Below are 15378 nucleotides of genomic sequence, written 5' to 3' on the forward strand. Positions count from 1 at the left end.
AAAAAAACACAAACAGAAGACTCAACTTCTTCAAGTAATATGAGAGAAATAAATATCAAGCAAAGAAAATAAGTTAAAGTGCAAATTTTCTTTTTATTCTGATTTCATTTTACAGCAGAAATTATGTAAAGCATTCAGAAGACATTTTCCACATATAAGGGCAATATTCAAAACACTTTGCATGGCCTCAGCAACAAAATATTCTTTTTAAAAACATCAACAATTTAGTGATGCTTGTGCATGCACATTTGTAAAACAAAGTAAAAACTAGGCTACAAAAAAGAAAAGAGGAATGAAAGACTGAGATAGGCATGGAGAACACAACGGCAGGCAAGGTGGGAATACAGCAGGAATGAGAGAGAGAGAAAAGAGAGAGAGAGAGGAAAGACAGGGTGAAAGAGGAGGAAGGCAAGGAGAGGTCTAGCCATAGATTATCTATAAGGGTCTACCATTCTAGCATGCAATGTGGTGTTTGGCCACGCCCTCTCGAAACAAGGCCTGAAAGGTTATACCATTCATTTCTAGGCGGACTTATGAGAACAGAGGCTGTCTCTGCGCATGTCTACCAGCTGTCTACTATGGCAATATGTCTTTATTTATTTTTTTATTTTATTTTTTCTACTCTATATACTCTTTTTACAGTCACCATCCTCTCCAAAAACATGAACACATTGATGGATTATCTGCAGTCTGTGTGTATACTTTTGTGTGTGTTGATAAGCACAAGCATTTGGATGTTGTGTATATACTTGTCTGTGTGTGCATATGTATCTATATATAATATATAAAGGAGTCCTAAGCAGTGTTGTTGGTGACTTGAGTCATGCTGATGTGAGAGGAGGGGCAGTTTAAGAGGAATGATACCGCAGCATGAATGCTCCTGACAGCGCCGTCCTAACCGTGGCTGTCTCAGTGTGATGAAAATTCAGAAAACGTGAAGCACACATAATAGAGATCATCCAATTGTAAATCTACTATAGATACTATATATTTTTTAAATTAAGAAAGTCGAGGTGATTACGTGGCCGTTACCTATATTTATTTAAGAATTATTTGTATCAAGAATCTTGTGCGTTTAAGACAAGTACGTAAATAGAAATATCCCTTATTTACTTGCTTTCAATTTAGTTTATATTCAAACAAAATCCTATAAAATACGGGATTTGGAGATTTTTTTTTTCTGGTAGAAAAAGCGATGCAAACGCAGCTTAGATGAAGCAAACATCACATTTTGCCGCCTCACAAAATGAGACTATCAGAAGGAAGGAGAGCGTCAATTGCACGTGATTTGAAAATTTTGTAGATTAGTGAATGAACAACTGGAGTATCCCTAACGTACACAAATATGTACACATACATATGCATACACAAATGCACACAGTACAACTCTGTGTCGGCGGCCGTCACACTCCACATACCATCTCCCTGTTCTTCAACCCTGAGTAAAATCTAAGGGAGAGATTTAATTGTTCCCAAAGACATAAGCACAGAGAGAAAGAGTGTGTCATTTTTTATGTGTCTGAATGTGTACATTTGTGTATGACTGTATGTGTTTACGTGTGTGTGCACATCTGTGTGAGAGAGTGACCAAAAGACAAAGAAAGAAAGTGACAGCTGTTTTATCCTCTAGATAACTGTTGGGTTATGCTTTCATTTAAATGCTGCATTTTTTTTTTTTTAAGGAGTGACAGACAAAGCGAGAAAACTTCCTCCCAACAGTGACACTGGGACTGAATAGACTGATGTGACAGTGCCTTTCACACACAGATGCTGATGGTTTTCTCTTTCTAATACTGCAAAACTGACACACATGTGGGGCATAAAGTGATACTGTAATTACCGCTTTGTCTCGTAAAGCAACATCAATCAGGCCATTCACTCATACCACTGACAAATTAGAGCTTCTAACTTCGACTCGGATCAAGTTTAACACTGTCATTTTTTTTAAAACACACAATTTAGGAAAATAAACAGGTAACTGGCAACTTTTTGGAGGACATACATAATAGATATTTCCTGATATTAGCTTGCACTTTTCTGTTAGTGAGCAGGCACTTTCTAAACAGAGCTTTCCAGAAGTCTAAAGTACACGTTGTATCATAATGGCAGTGACAATGAGGAGAGAAGAAAAAATTAAATGATATGTAAAAAGCGGGGAAGGAGGAGACATTCTGTTTGAAGATGGAAAGCTTTGACTGGAGGCCAGGCTGGATCCGCTGTAGGTGTGATTAATGTCTCAATAATAAAAGCTAGTATGTTGCTGAAGCACAACCACATTGTAAAGAATGTAGCGCCCTCTTCTCGTTGTGGGTCATCATTCATTGCATTCATATTAAAACAACCTTCTTCATCTTCATTTTGCATCATCATTATCATCATCGTCTACATTTTAAACAAACCTCAGAACTCGTCTATGGTTGAGCTACTACTAGATCTCTTCTACTGTTTATTGTCTGTGTGTGTCTGTGTGTGTGTGTTGCCTCTGTGGATCTTATTGATATCTTTTGGGTGTTGGTTTCCCCAACGTTAACATATTGTTAGGCAAAATAGCATTCATAATAATTGGCACTACTGGCAAAAAGGGTTTAATTTTTGCTAGCCAAGAAACAAAAGCACAAAGTGTAAATGTTTTTGTTCTGAAAGATCATTGTTTCAGCTAACTTTGTTTTTCCCACTTATAATTCTAACATTAGAGTTTTCAGTTGCATGCTTTAACAAAATGTTCTTTTCAGTAACACTTATACTGGATACTCTTAAAGTGAAGCAGTTAAAATCCTCTCACAGTCCATAGCCACTAAAATGTTCTTTTTGCCGTTTCTTTGTCTTAAATCTCATGCACATTACTCCGTTTTGTAATATCTACATTATTTACAAGCAATACAGCCATCCTGTGTACCCAGGTCTCTGTCTTAAGTTCTCATTATGGGAGTAAAATAATTTATAATCTTAAATACAGTCCTCTTATGAAAAAGTTTCAGGGTCCTCGTATCCCCTTACCTCGTCAGTTTATATACAGGAATATGCAATAGTCCAAAATATGGATTTGATCGCCCATATGGGCTAATATGGGGACCAATGCCCTGTATAGGGGCAGGAATAGGACCCATGTCCTGTACAGAGCAAGCATAGAGACCTCTCAGAGTCAAGAAGAAGTCAAGGCAATGGTATGCGACTCTCTCCTCAAAACCACAGTTAGGATTTAGAGGTTCACGCAAAGAACAAACTAACAGAGACATTTAACCATTGGAACATGTCATATTTTACCACACAAGGGGGGAAAACCAGTCTCAAGCTGAACCACTCTTGAGCCAATTAAATAAATAATTAGACCCTTAAATAAATTAAGTTTAAAAAAAATAGAGCACCCAAAATAAGTCATTTGTCCTTACACAGTTCACATTACACAGGGCAAGGATAAGTTGATGAGGACGTAAGTGAGACACAACTACACATAGAAATACAAAAGAAACAACACTAAAGCAGTTTGGCAAGCATGCAGGAGCTCGTGGCTCAAACACATGCATTGAATTGAACAAACACGGACACACCACGTCAGGCGAGCAAAGTGCTGCCTCTGAGAACGACTCCATACAAAGTCCATGTAACAAATTAAGACATCGTTAATTCAGACCCCAACCCTTATCGAACAATGCCCCTCATACATTCAAGTGCAGTTCCTCCCCTTTTGATCGGGTGACTGATTAATAGGTTTATTAAGCCTGTGAGTCAGAGTGGTTGGTGAGATTGTGAGATACTGAATCAGCAGAATGATTTTTGCCACTATAGCTCTTCAGGATGATGGAGAGGAGGAATAAGCGAAAAAACCTTGCATGCAAATGCAACATAGAAGTGAGTTTTTTGGTTTATGTTTTCTTATTCTTTCATGGATTACTGTTAAGATACAAAACGCAAAATGGTTTTGTATATCTTCTGCATGTCAAAGTAGCTTTTGTCTTGAGCCAGCTGTCTGAGCACGTCCCGACGCTGCTGCGAACGTCAGGATGTTGTCGTCGTCGTCCACTCCCTCCTCGTGTCCTCTCGCCTGACTCGTCGACTCGCTCTTGCAAAGAAACATACCCATGAAGAGTGCAAAGAATGCCATGAGGTTAATGTGATGGCCTCCCAGTGAAACTGTGGAGGAGGATCAGTGCTGTGGGCAGAGCCAGGTCCCTGGGCTCTACCCAGCAGTCTGTCTGTCTGAGCTGCCATGATGGACACCTATCCTGTCCTCAGTCTGTCTGGGAAGAGTTTTTTTAATCCCTCTTGGGAGGAGAGGGGAGAGAGGGTGAGAGAGAATGAGGGAGGAGAGGAATGGAAAGGGAAGGAGAGCGGGGTTGGGGAATGGACAGGGGAAGGAGTTTTTGGGAGGATGGATGACGGGAAAAAGGAGGAGATGGGGAGGGTTTATAGACTGCTCACAGGCTGAGGGGGCTGTGTGTGGGGCCTGGCGGTGGGCTCTCAGGACCCCTGGCCTTTCTCTGCTCTCTGGCCCTGAAGAGAAAACAAACACACATAAGAGACATGCTCAGAGAGACATCTGTGTGTGTGTGTGTGTGTGTGTGTACAAATTTGCATGTTTTTTTTTCCATTTTTATATCCAAAGGCTGGAGCAACAAGAAATTCAGCAATCCCCCTGCCACTCCCACTCGGCACACAAACACACATCCATCCTGTAAATCTTCCCACCCCTCAAGGCACTAAAAAAAAGAGACTGGCAGGCCAAGCAAGACACTTAAAGTCCCCTAGTGATGTCAGTCAGAACATGCCCCCATGAAGACCGAATGCAAGAATCGCTCCTCTATCTATCTGTCAATCATGCAGAAGTACTGACATCATTCAGCAGTCCTCGGAGAGAGACAGAGAGAGAAAGAGACAGGGAGATAGAAAAGGAAGAAGAGAGCGAGAGAGAGGGAAGGATTATAATCCAGGAAACCCTTTCTCCCCCTCCCTGCGCTGACATGCAAACAGGCATCAGCCATCAGGAGAGAGGGAAAGAGAGAAGAGAGAGAGGAGACTCACCCGTTTCAGAGGCCTATGGTCCATCAAGGGGCTTCACAGGAACAGTAAAACAACACCAACTATTAGCACCAACGTAGAGAGCGCATGTGTGGCAGTGGGCAGTTAAGTGTGTGTGTGGGTAATGTGTGCTGTGGTGTGTGTGCTGTGGTGTTTGGTGTGTGGGTTTTCTGTGTGTGTGAAGTTTTATGTCTCACCTGTGGCGGCATCGGAGCAGGAATCTCAGGATCTTGCGAGCAGCCTGGTTCTGTTTTTTTGTGAGGAGGCTGCTGTAGGGTAAGACACAGGAGTAAGAAGACATCTTTTATAGAATAATGCCCTTTGTGTGTGTGTGTGTGTGTGTGTGAGTGAGAGTGAAGTACCCGAGGGAGTGTCTGTAGGAGCGGTAGTATTGCTGGATGAGGACCGCTGCTCTACGACTTTGTTGGAACTTCCGCTGCTCATGGAAACTCCGGAAACGACTCTGGATCAGGATGGCTGCCAGTGTCATCCTCTTATAAAGTGCATACTGAGAGAGAGACAGCAGTGACGTGTTATAAACCCTCACATCCAATATGTACATTTGTTATGTTGAATCCTGAATACACATATATCAACATTTTATTTCAGAATTTTTGTTATCAATACATTTTGTAGTTTTAAATCGTTCCCTCTGATATCTTTAAATATGACTGATCAATGCTTAAGAGCCTCTACACTCAATAGTTTTGCTCATAAATATCCATAATAGACCACTTCAAAGAGTCTGAAGCAAAAAAAAGCGATAAAAACGGACTCAAGTGTTCATAAAACCCTGTAAAATAAACAATTCATGTTTAAAGAACTTTGATCATTTAAACTTCATTACAGAGGCACACAGTTAATGACATGATTAAGCTGTGTGGCTTAATTATAGATTAGTACATAGCTATTAGGAAGATAAAAAGTTAATACCATTAAAGTAAAGAACTGTTGCACAGGATATGGACAAACCACATTTATATTTTCAGCTTATTCAAAATTAAGTTCTAATGAACAAAATATATGTTTAGCACAAATCAGAGAGAATAAACATTTTTATGTCAATATGTCAGCTACACGATAAAGGGAACATGTCTGTTTATACTGTTACTTCTGGGTATGTAATTCAGTACTTAACTGCAGGTCAGCTTGATGTAAAGGCAAGTAGTGTGTTATTAACTCTTACCTGCTTGTATCTCTTATAGCAGCGCTGAATCACTGCTGCAATCTCTTTACGTTGTTCCTGAATGGGACCCTGAGGGGAGTGACATTCAGAGTTTGAATAAACCTAATTTATGTTTAACTGTTAATGGTCATCCTAAAGAGTAAGTCCAGCATTTTTCAACCTTATTTTCCCATGTTTTCGTGTATATGTGACTAAAAGCTAGAGCTTTTTAAAATTGGTCCAACATTAAGAGAGACCACTGCAGCTGCAAAACAGGCTACAGTGTAACTAGTTGGGACATGAGCTTAACTTCAATTTATGTCCATAAAAAGTACTTGTTTCTGCAACTTCCTCAGAATGTTATTACAAATCTGACGACATGATGGAAAGGACCCTGTTGAGAACTTTTTTTCATGAATTTCACTTGTTACGAGCTGTTTTGTGTCCAAGTCTTGTTAAAGGAGGCGTCTCGTTCTAAAAGCTAAAGCGAGGTGACTTGTGCAGGAAGACAATGTCGGAAACACAGTAATAGTTGAATAGTCGTGCTGGTAATATTTGTTGTGTTGGAGAGCAGAAAGCAATTTTCAACATTGTCCTCCTGTAACAAGTCACCTCTTGTGAAGTTTCAGGATGAGAATTCTCCACACAAAATAGACCGGAGCAAATGCACTGAAAATTTTACTATGTTTTTACTGAAGTTACTCTCTAAGCTTTTCAAGCAGTAGTGATTCGTTTAAGATAGAAATGGAGAGAAAGATCATTTAAACAAATGCCAAAACAGCATGCCAAAATTATTATACAGTCTGAGCAAACTTTGCGTTTTTCCACAGAAGTGGAGGCCGTGTTTACCTTGTGTTTTCTGAGGGAGTGCAGAGCATGCCTGATGGTCTCATACAGCTCCCCCTGCTCTGCCTCAGTCATGGCTAGACAGGAGTCAGTTTTCAACCTCTCCTCTTTCATAGCTGCACAGAGGAAGGAGGTCCAGTCAAAGGGGGAGGGTTGGGCCTGCTTAGCCTGAGGACTCTGCTGATCCTCAGGCCCTGAGAGAGAGTTTGGTTTGGGGTATAGAGTATGGGACTTGGAGTTTAGAAACCTGGAGAGGAAAACACAGCATAGCAAATTTTATAATGAAAAAGATTTATGCTCTTTGCTAAGTAAAGTAAATGTGCATAAATCAGAAGTTTCTTGACTCACCTTTCCACCTCACCGAGGTAACCAGACAGTAACCTGACATCACTGCTGATCCCCACCTTCCCAGAGTCTGTTTCCGTCTCCATAGCCTCGTGTTTAAGCCTACCAGTTGAAGCTTCCATGATGTGATCAGCTAGCATCGTAATATCCATCTGCAAAACACGCAGAGCAGGTGTTACGAAACATATTTCTAACACCTGCTGCCCTTAAAATAAAAAAAAAGTTTATTTACTTTAGGCATTCATTCATACCTATACAATACTCAACTCTGGGTATTTAATGGTTTATGGATTGACTGCTTTTTTATTTATAGGTGGGCAATTCAATAAAAGTCATTATTTCCTGCACAGAACCTAAGTCTGTGCATTATCATCATTACTTCACTTTTGAAAGTTTCTGTTCTGTGGTTTATCCTGTATTCATCGTATGTATGCATGTATAATACATCAAATGTGTGTAGCTCATATAAAAATGGCTGTTTGGCGAGAGTCTTAACTAAACCAACAAGCTTTATTCATGTAATACATTCTTCTATCCTATCTTTATGGCCCCCCTTGTCATGTTATATGTGATGTCAGTGTAGATGGGCTTACACTGTCCTCTCCTTTTGTCATCGGGTTTTATTGCATCATATAGCATATATAGCATAAACAGCCACGTGATTTTCGCTGCCATTAAGTTATCCTAGTCACTGGATTAAAAATGAAAGCATCAGAGCTTATATAACTGCAATCCATTTTCTTTTAAATTGATTTATAGTTGTGATTAGATAGCAAAACCCCTACAAATGGCTAAATCCAAACTAAATCTAGGGCTGTCCAGAATACCACTTCTGTGGCTTGGAAGCTTTAGTGATATTTATCTGCGAATATTCAAAGCTTTGCCATGAATTTACTTGATTGGGGGTGGGGGTTGTATGGTGGTATAATATGGTGATGTAATAGTAATCAGTGATTCATATTTGCCAATTAACTATCCAAACCCAACTAGACTGGTAGGATTTAGCGCTGCTGTGTGTGTGTGTAAGAGAGAGAGAGATATAGTGGAAAGGTGGACTATTGCCCAGAAAGCTCCTGTATTTAGGACTCAAACTCAGTGAATCAGGCCGCATCATGAGATACCATCAGCTATTCATCTCACATGTTCCTTTTCTTCATTGGACAGCCATTTTAATTGGGGAACAGTGACTGTGCTGAAGACACTGGCCTCAATGTGTCTGACATTGGTCACCTCTTTTCAATTTTCCCCACCAGTTTACTGGTGAAAAAACAAAATAAAAAACAAAACATTCGAATACTGATTTAAACTTTTATTACCATGGCAAAGATTGAAGCTTCGAAGAATTCGGGTCATTTCTAACGATAACCTTTTTTTTTAGTCATCATTGGACCAAGCTCAGTGTTATACACAAAGGGTGAATTTATTCCTTTAATGTAAGTTTTAACCAGTTAGTAATATGTTTTTGTTCTTGCCAGTGAAAATGTAGTATGGTGCCCTTTTTTTCATAACTAAATGGTGCACTTGATCATATGTATTAGTGAGTGTCTGCTAGTGTGAAGAGGGTGAAGATAGCACTGACTTGCCTGCACAAGGTGGGCACCTTGAGTGCAGTTGATATGTGAAATCCCGAACTTCAGTCATGGACTGTTTATCCTGTGTCCAATCAAGTTTGTTGTCAACAAACTGCACCCTTCCTGAGGTTATGTATTTTTTTTATAACTTACTGAGGTATCATGGGAGTTTCCCTTATTTACACTGAGGGTCAAAGTTTGGGGAGAGTTGTTTTCACAGATTTTTTTAATGTAATATTTCATGTATTTTATCACAAACATAGCACACGTGCAAAGCAAGCTGTATACATTTTACATCACATACAGTACAAAAGGTTCATTTCTGGTTGAGCAACAAGATCAGAACTCCCCCTCACAATCAGCTCTCCATACCTGTAAGTCCTCTGTGTTATCCTGATAGGTCAGCAGCTCTGTCTCCTCTCCCCTGTCAGACAGCACTCTTTGGCGCAGATGAATGGCCAGTCGTTCTTTTCCCAGAATCCTCCTGGCTAGGCTACGCTGCCCAAGACTCTGTCTCAGACTCCACCTGGTGCCCCCTCCAGACCCCCCTATCCTGGCCTGCAGGTGGGAGAATGGAGTGCTGGGCAGCTGAGGCCGGTTGGGGCTGGAGCTGGCAGGAGGTGCGTTCTGACAGCTGAGGTTGGAGGGTTGAGTTTGCAGGGTGTTGGGGAGGAGAGAGCGTTGAGGGTTAGGACTAGGAGACGAGTTGAGGAGGGAGGTGAGGGTGTTGGTGCCAGGGGTTGAGTTAGCTAGCTGTTGCTGGGTGTCTGGGCTGGGTTTGAGTCTCTTGGCTGGGGGTGGGCCTCCCTGTTCTGCCTGGGTTCCCTGTTGGGCTCTGTGTCCTGTTTGGCTCCAGCTTGGGTTCTGGTTGTCTGGCTGGCTCTCTGTCCTGGTTCTCCTCAGCTCTGGGAAAACAAAGATGGTGGAAAATAAGAGCAAATGACATTTCTAGATGATTTCACCCTGAAAACATATAACCATATATTCCCCATACACACCCAGAAATAACAGAAAGAGGCGCCTAGATTATTCAGAGTAACTGGAAAGACACACTGCTGTTCATTTTTCGACTTTAATTTTCAAAGGAACTGTTTGACATTTTGGGAAATACACTTATGTGCTTCTGTTCCCAGGATTAGATTAAAGGATTGATGCCACTCTCGAGTCTGTCAAGTGCATATGTAGCTTAAGCCAACAGCTGGTTAGCTTATCTTAGTTACTCAACATTTCAGTTTAAACAAGATATGTAGTATTAATTAGTGAGCTTCTTTAGACAGTTAGGCTACCTGTTTCCAGTATTTATGCTAAGCTAGGTTGCATACCAAGTCTTAGTTATGGATATTTTAAAGGGACAGTTACCCCCTGAATCCAAAACACATATTTTTCCTTTACTCTCTATTTTTATTTATCAATTTTGATTGCTTTGGTGTGAGTTGAAAAGAGTTGGAGATATTGGCCAAAGAGATGTCTGCCTCCTCTCCAATATAGAGGAACTACATGGCACTCGGCTTCTGGTGCTCAAAGCCGCAAAAAAAAAAAAATTGAAAAATTGAAAAACTCAATAGCAATGTTCTTCCCAGAAATCGTAATCTGGTTTCTCAAAACAATCCACAGACCTTGTTGTGAGTTTCATGTAGGATCTATTTTCTTTCTACCAAACTACACCTGCGAACCTTATCGCTGCACAGTAGGAAACATGCATCTACTGCTAACTCACCTAGCACCACTATGAAAGCTTGTGTTACAACTTAGCAGAGGAGGACATCATCGATGTTTACATCACACCCTGTCATGAGTCTCTAATCCATGAGTAGATGCATACTTCCCTCTGCACAGTTCCATTATATTCAAGAGAGGGCAGACATCTTTACAACCAAACTCTCTAACACTCAGCAACTCACACCAAAAACAATCTAGACTGATAGAGAAATAGGGAGGAGAGGAAAAATATGTGTTTTTGATTTTGGGATGAACTGATCCTTTAAAACCTCTTTTAAACATTTAAAACTGAAATCAGCCTGGTTACTTACCACTGGGGATAAGTGTGATTTTTTTGTGCGTTTTGGGTGAACTGAGCATGTAAAATGACTCATTTCCCCTGGTAGTGATAAACAATAAAATGGCAGGTTTTCCCACCTGGGGTAGGGTTTGGGGTAGGGCTGTTGCTTATTCCGCTGGTCTGTGTCTCTCCTCTCCACCTGTCCATCCAAGTGTCAGCAGGCTGACCCTGAGCTTGAGGAGTCTGTTGCAGCTGCTCTAAGAGCTCAGCCAATCGAGTGTGGCCCCGGGATCGGGCAATGTTGAGTGGCAAACGTCCTAGCGAATCAGGAATAGCCAGCGCTCTTGGGTCCCACTGGTAAAGCACCAATGCTGCCTCAGTGTGACCCAGAGCACATGCCCACATCTGAGGAGGCCAAAGGAAAAACACAGATCAAACACAGGCACGCAAAGAAAGACACCCTCAAAACACCATTCAGAATTATTGATTGCTCACCAGTGGAGTACAGGAGAAGTGGTCTACATTGAGAGGATCCACCTCGAGCTCCAGGTCAATACTGTCAGCATGCTTTGTACTGTAGAGCAAGACAACAAAAGTGAGATTTACTGACATAGAGTGAGTGTTCACCATGGCGTGTCATGTTTGTGTGTTACTCACCGCCAGCGAATGAGTGTCTGAATGAGCCCTGCATAGCCCTGAGCTGCAGCCAGATGCAGTAAGGTCATTCCTCTGGAGTTCTTGCTGTGGACGAGCTGATTGGATGAAGCCCAGCATGGCTGAGACATCATCTTCTCACACACCACCACAACACGGCCCTCGAACGAACCCTGATCAGTAGAAATCTTGGAGATCGGAGACAGAAAGGGCAAAGTGACTCATAACTTAAAGGACTGTAATTTACGTTCTTGCTGTTTCTTATAAGTGTTTTTAAGGTGTTAAATGGTCATTTTTAACAAAGAAAACATCCTGTGTTCAACAAATCGCAGTGACCTCATAAAAGCAAGACCTCTGCAATAAAATCAAATCCTGCAACAAATGCCGGCCTTGTGAAGCTTATGATATATTTGATCAGTATTTATTAAGAGCATGTCAGAAAATTGCACAGTGCGGATATAACGCCTCTCTAAATCTAAAATTGGTGATAGTTTTTCGCATGATTGCATTGTGTTGATAAGGTATTTCTACCACTGAATTAACTTATCTAATATTTTAGTATTTATTTTTGAGTTAAAAAAGACCTAATGTACTGTTGGAGTTAAAACAAAATTTAGTCCATCACCATAATTTCTTCAAATGTAATCTCACTGACTCAAACACAATTTTAAAGACCAGCCTACATAAATAATTATGAGTAAAACAACCTACTTCCTTGTTTCACAATGTTTACTTGCATTCCTTTCTTGATTCTGTTTAGGATTATATAGCTGAAAAGAAAAAAATTCACCCAAGCTAAATCACTTCTTTTCTGCCGTACTTGAGACTGCTGATCAGTTGCTCCTCCTCCCTCCACCCCTCCACCCTTGGTTGCCATGGTTTCTGAGCTGGGGTTCTGATTGGTTATCTCAGCCATCCTCTGTTCCATCTGCTCCAGACGCTCCAGGATGGACATCCTGAACTGGGTATCTACAGAAATGAAGGTGGGACACACTCCTGTAAGCACTGGCTTCTTATTTGTTGCATTAAAGCAAATCAATATAATGTTTTAGTAAATCCTTCTTAGAGAGACTTAGAGAGAGAGGCTCTTCTTTAGGGGGCTCAATACTGCAGAATAAATCACAACTGACATCCAATAAATCCCCTTACCAACAATGGAAAACTTGGGAACCGAGTGTTTGTCAAAGGGTATGTCTCTAACAACAAATGCAAGTTTTCATGTGTCTATGTGTGATTGTGACCCTTTGTTTCAGAGCTGCTGCAGTTTTGCTGCAGTGCATATTATGTCATCCCACCTGCTGCTCTCTCACTCAGTCTCTCTGTTTTTCTCTCCTCTCCTTTCACTCCTATTTTTCTTTCTTTCTGTCTGCAGCACACCAACTGAGCTGAAGGGGTGGAGCCACGAGGGTGACACAAAGGCTCAGGCTCCTCCCTTTCCACTCCGCCAATCAGAGGAGGAGGCTGGAAATGCAGTTTTTCTTAATACAAAGCAAATCACTCCACAATTTTAGCTGTTATACACAGCTTCACACATCATACATCATAACATCATAACTGAAAACACACACACATACAAATTCAGATGCATAAAAACACACATACATCTATATATAGGGAAAGTGCTGCAGATTTCTGGTCACATAAAAGCATTTAATGCTTCTAGAAATGCACATAAAAAAGAAAGGCATGACTGAGGGGACTATTTTGAGGGTGTTTTTTATTGGTTAATTCTAATAACGTAATTTACTGTTGTATTAAAATATTATTAATTCATGAAAATGTATTCATAAATTCATTACAATTAGGCAGTTAAACAGGGATGAAATCATTATTTAATATTCCTCTTTAATTTACAAGTGATTTGTTCAATTTTAAGCATGTTTGTAAAATACATTTCAAACAGGCTTTCAATTATTTTCATGCACCAGTCTTTGTGTCATTTTCCATTTAACAGTCCAGTTATCTACCTGCCATTCATGCTACGTGAGTAGATGCTGCAAGGCTCATCTTATTAAGTTTAAAGAGAAACACAAGAAAGGCCACTGGCATCATTAGATACACCTACTTTAAAAAAAATCTATGGTCTAATTAAAAAAAGTATAAATTTATTAATCATGTCAATAGCATGCAATTATATCCTTACTAATATTCTTTAACCACATAATTTAAATGCAAATTTAATAAATTATTTTCTAAATGATTTTTTGAGTGTTTTAATTAAGTCAATGGATTATACTCGACTAGAAAAAAAATCCACAAGTATTTTGGTTACACACTCCAGCTTCTAAAAATATTATAAATCACTGATATTGCTGCTCTTGAATGTAAATTCAGTGGCTTTACAAAGTTTGTTTGATAACTTAAAGTTGTCCTGGTTAATTATGGATTTCTTGATCAGCTTTTGACACTTTTTCTGCTCTGTTGGAGGGTTTTCCCCCAAAATGCTTTATTTCCATGGATTCTTCTCCAATAAATGAGGGTTTTGACATGCTCTCACCACTAACCTACCACAATACAGTTCGAATTGACACCAAACTCCAATAACACATGCCTTTTAAGAAGCAGATCATTAAGACAAACTTGTTGCAGTGTTACAATACATATAAGTGAAATCGGCATTTGAGTTGTTATTTTTAATTAAAACAGTTATGAAAAGTTGTTTTAAATATCTGTAAAAATCTATTTACATTTTGCACATCTTAAACTAGTGGCTTTATTCAAAAACCTCTGTTTGTATAACATTCCAAGTGAAAAGCTTTTTTTTTTTTAGGAAAATCATTAATTGGAAAAATAGATTCAGACAAAAACACACACTTTCAAAAGAAACTTTCAGTGGCAAACATGAACATCTTAAACACAGAGTATATACTATATGCAGTCTATTTTTTCGATTTCGGTTTTCAGGAACACATGCTGAATATTTATTGTCTAATTTTGTTTTGCACTGTATGTTGAGCCACGTGTAAGACGATTATCTGTCACCACAGACACTAAAGTTTTCTGAATCTGAATTCAAGCTTTGGGTGATGTACAATATGCCCACATGTCTGTGCCTATAGGCCTGTTATTATGTGGGCCTCTACGCGAGCCACGTTAGCCTCCCGTCATTTGTTGTTACAGAGTTTAGTGGAGCTGTCCACTCCTTGTGGTGCTGAAAGTGAGCAGCTCAACATGTAAGACTAAACAGGCTTCAAATCATCAGCTCTGCAACATAAAACAAGCTGGCTTTCGCGCGTCTTTTAGTCCAACCATCTAGTGTGCAAACAGACATGAGGACTTGTGGCATTTCTTCCGTCCCTTTGTCTAAAATCGACAGAGGCTGCGCAACCGCATGTACTACAAATATTCTGAATTACAAATGAAATGCAGAAGTAGTGTAAGGCTTTACAGCGTTGAAGTCGAAATTTAGACCGCAGGCACATTTACGTCCATCTACAGCAGCATGACAAAAAAAAACTTAACCTAGCTACAAACAACACAGACCTGGACGCCGATAAGAGGGCGCGCTTTGAAGTTATCATCAGTTTAAAATCAAATGAGCTACGAACCCAAACAGCGAGTCTCTCTATCTGCCGCTCTCTTTGTTCCCGCTTCTGTTCAACCCCGTTAGTTTGAAGTGTGCGACTCACACATTGCTACTCCAATCGAGCAAAACACAACTAAGTGCAGAGAGAGAGAGAGAGCGAGAGAGAGAGAGAGAGAGAGAGAGAGAGAGAGAGAGAGAGAGAGCAGGCTCCACGTTGTGTCTGAGAGCAGACACGCTTCAAATCCGCCCGCCAGAC

General features: G+C 40.2%; 1 protein-coding gene across 1 annotated transcript in view; it reads right to left on the minus strand.

Moving 5' to 3' along the window:
• Positions 1–2361: 2361 nt before the first annotated feature.
• The window catches only part of LOC121953960 (calmodulin-binding transcription activator 1-like), a 57777-nt gene continuing 44760 nt past the window's right edge, over positions 2362–15378 (minus strand). The window contains 12 exon segments of the mRNA XM_042501251.1: positions 2362–4491; positions 5020–5050; positions 5214–5285; positions 5379–5524; positions 6203–6271; positions 7031–7274; positions 7376–7524; positions 9316–9848; positions 11080–11347; positions 11438–11516; positions 11600–11784; positions 12417–12565. Of these exon segments, the coding sequence (XP_042357185.1) occupies positions 4459–4491; positions 5020–5050; positions 5214–5285; positions 5379–5524; positions 6203–6271; positions 7031–7274; positions 7376–7524; positions 9316–9848; positions 11080–11347; positions 11438–11516; positions 11600–11784; positions 12417–12565 (1958 nt within the window). The 3' untranslated portion in view covers positions 2362–4458.

The sequence above is a fragment of the Plectropomus leopardus genome, chromosome 2, assembly GCF_008729295.1.
Source record: "Plectropomus leopardus isolate mb chromosome 2, YSFRI_Pleo_2.0, whole genome shotgun sequence".
Lineage (NCBI taxonomy): Eukaryota > Metazoa > Chordata > Actinopteri > Perciformes > Serranidae > Plectropomus > Plectropomus leopardus.